The sequence below is a fragment of the Galeopterus variegatus genome, unplaced genomic scaffold, assembly GCF_000696425.1.
Source record: "Galeopterus variegatus unplaced genomic scaffold, G_variegatus-3.0.2 Scaffold9718, whole genome shotgun sequence".
NCBI lineage: Eukaryota > Metazoa > Chordata > Mammalia > Dermoptera > Cynocephalidae > Galeopterus > Galeopterus variegatus.
This window is the reverse complement of record NW_007735829.1, coordinates 22,866-25,698: the sequence shown is the minus strand read 5'-3', so window position 1 is coordinate 25,698 and position 2,833 is coordinate 22,866. Positions and strand designations below refer to the sequence as shown.

At 52.3% G+C, this 2,833-nt stretch overlaps 1 protein-coding gene across 5 annotated transcripts in view; it reads left to right on the top strand.

The window, feature by feature from the left end:
- Window positions 1–2,833, top strand: part of PHRF1 (PHD and ring finger domains 1) — a 28,696-nt gene that overhangs the window by 6,760 nt on the left and 19,103 nt on the right. For all 5 annotated transcript variants that reach the window (XM_008593827.1, XM_008593828.1, XM_008593826.1 and 2 more), the window contains 2 exons: window positions 653–736; window positions 2,311–2,429. In XM_008593827.1, the coding sequence (XP_008592049.1) occupies window positions 653–736; window positions 2,311–2,429 (203 nt within the window). The remainder of the gene's footprint in view (window positions 1–652; window positions 737–2,310; window positions 2,430–2,833) is intronic.

The following is a 2,833-nucleotide window of genomic DNA, read 5'->3' as shown; positions in this document are numbered from 1 at the left end:
TGCAGGCGCAACACCGAGGGCTGCGATCCCGTTGCCGGTCCCGGTCCGGTACGGGCGCAACACTGAGGGTTGCGATCTGTTGCTGGTCACGAAAAAAGAAAAAAAAAACACTGTTAATAAAGGCAAGAGTTAAATATTTCCAACATATTTGATTAGTGTCCATACTATGAGAAGAAATTCCAAAAACTTCCTAGGAAGTGCCCAAAAGTCTCATGGAAAAGTTGACAAAGGATTTAAACAGAGGCTTGAGGGAAAGGGGCCCCAGAACAGCAGTAAACATGGATTGTGCTGGCTGAAGTGATGCCCCTACCCCACTCCTGCCTGTTCTCCTTTTATTTTTTATTTTTGAGCTGGCTGTTACAGAGCTCTGTGTGTGTGTTGGCTCGTCACCAGGACGCTGCGTGCATGTGCATGCATTCCTTTGGCCTTCCTTCCTTCCTCCACACCAGGACGGTGGCTCCGCAGACTGGCTTCTGTCTGTCGCCTGACTGCTGTGTCCCCACAGCCTAGCAGGGCCTGGCACACAGGCATTCAGTAAATGTTTGATTTGACCTCTAAGTGCATTCTTAACTGAGTTCTAAGTGAATTTTGAAATGCAGGTCTAATAGTGAAAGTGATTCTATAGGATTCTTACACAGTTTTTTTCTTACAGAATGCCAATTCCTGTCCAGTTGATCGAACTATATTTAAGTGTATTTGTGTCCGAGCCCAGTTTGGTGGTAAAATCTTAAAGAAGGTGAGTGTAGGTGCTGCTGTGGAGAAGCCTCAGCCACACTGTGCCCTTGTCTTGTGGGAGAGCATGCTTTCAAGGTGACTTGCTCTCCTGAAGCAAGTGTCAGTCAAAAGCATTTTAGAAACTGACTAGAGTGCCCTTTGCAGCCGGGAGCAGGGCCCCGAGCTCAAGTTACAGCCTGTTCTGGGGGCTATGGGTTCGGGTGGGAGGCGGTGCGGAGATGTTGGTGGGTCCTGGGACTTGCTTGCGACTCCACTCCACACTCCTTCACATCTCGGGGCTTCTCTCTGGCCCCTCTGCTCTTGAGCCGCACAGCCACAGGGGAGCACTTCTGGAAGGTTGGGGTGGAGTGGAGGCCAGTCCTCTTGGGACCACATCTCAGAGAATGCTCAGCAGAACTATTCACCATTACAGCTGGAAGTAAGAAGGTGTTTTTCTGTGCGCTTGCTTTTGCTCATTTGCTTTTGAGAGAATTGCAGGCCTCCCACCTCTCCTGTTGTTATGAGTAGCACTAGGGCAACCCCTAGGAATGTGCCTGAGACAATCGAGAAAGGGCGCAGTATGGAGCTACACACCTGCTGTTCTTAGCTACAAAGTGCGGGAAGCCGCAGGTGTGCTGGGACTCTGGCCATCGAGTGTGTGTTTTTCCTGAGCTGCGGCCTCCTTGCTGCACCATGGCCTGTGGCTCGTGCTGTGTGGCAGTTTCGGTTCTGCCGACGCAGGCCTTTCTTTGCTTGCCTGTGCACTCTGCCCGGGCAGCTTGAGGCCTCTGGGATGCGTTGGCAGTCTCCGCTAGAGTTCTTGTTATGTCGGCAATCTTCACTTACCTGAAGTAGCTGCTGATTAAGTGTGCAGACCCTGAGCTCTGCCTCCGCGTGAAGGCAGACGTGAGGTGAGCGCAGAGGAGGAGTGACAGCGAGCCAGTTCTCCTGCAGCAGCGTCGGAGGAGACACAGTGCAGGAGGGACGACTCGCAGCCCCACCTCGCCTGCCGCAGAGTGAAGGCAGTCTGCAGTCACCTCTGGGGGCAGCATTCTGCCAGAACTGAGCAGGGCGGGGAGTTGGGGTGTGTCCACAGACCTCGACATTTGGAGGCTCTGATGCCTGGTGACCAGTCATGCCCTGAGAGTGACTGAGGCGGGGTGTGTTCTCAGTGTCTCAGGAGAGCAGCACACCTGAGTGTCATTTCTTGGCAGGTGTGTCTCTGGGTCTTTGAAAGCATGCCACTTCAGTTCTGCTTTCTGTCCCATGTGTCTGCCACCACATTCTACAGTGCTCAGACATGCTCCCTGCCAGCATTGGTGTCATGTTTCAGGGCCACAGGACTTCCCTGCTTCTTTCATGTGTCATACTCTGCTGTCTGTTGAATCATTGTTTTCCTCTTAGGTAACTAACCTGAAATGGCGGAAAACATGAAAACCACTGTGCACATGTTAACTCAGAACCTCTGGGCCTATGCATCCCGTATAGATCTTAATTAAGCTGGTAGATCTGTCGGGATTAACTGCAAATCCTGATATGAGTTGGCCACTCGCATTTTGGGTCATTTTGGTATGTGAGCAATGGTTCTGTCTTCAGATTCCAGTGGAGAACCCCAAAGCCCACAAGAATGAGGAGGAGGACCCAACCTTTTGTGAGGTGTGTGGCCGAAGTGACCGTGAGGACAGACTCCTGCTCTGCGATGGCTGTGATGCGGGGTAAGGGACATTGGGGCCTGTGCACATGCTCTGCGGTGCACTGCGGCTGCATGGGCCAGCACAGGGAAGGTTCATCAGGCACCCCGTCCATGACAGGAGTCCCAGCATTGGGTGCTGAGTGCGCCTGCCCTCTGCAGCTCCCTCCGTGCACAGGCACAGGCACCCACAGGCTTCTGTATTTACCACAGATACCTCCGCATTTTCCAAAAAATATTTTGACACTGCTCTCAGAGTGCTCCCCTGTTGGACGCAGGACCCCTGTGCTGATGGGACTGTCGAAGATGTCACTTGTGAAGCCTAGTTTTTTCTTCAAGCTTTTTTTTTTTTTTTTTTTTTTTTTTTTTTTTTCCATTCCCCGCAAAGGAACCCCACCCCCCGGTTTTCCCCCCGCCCCGACCGGGGGC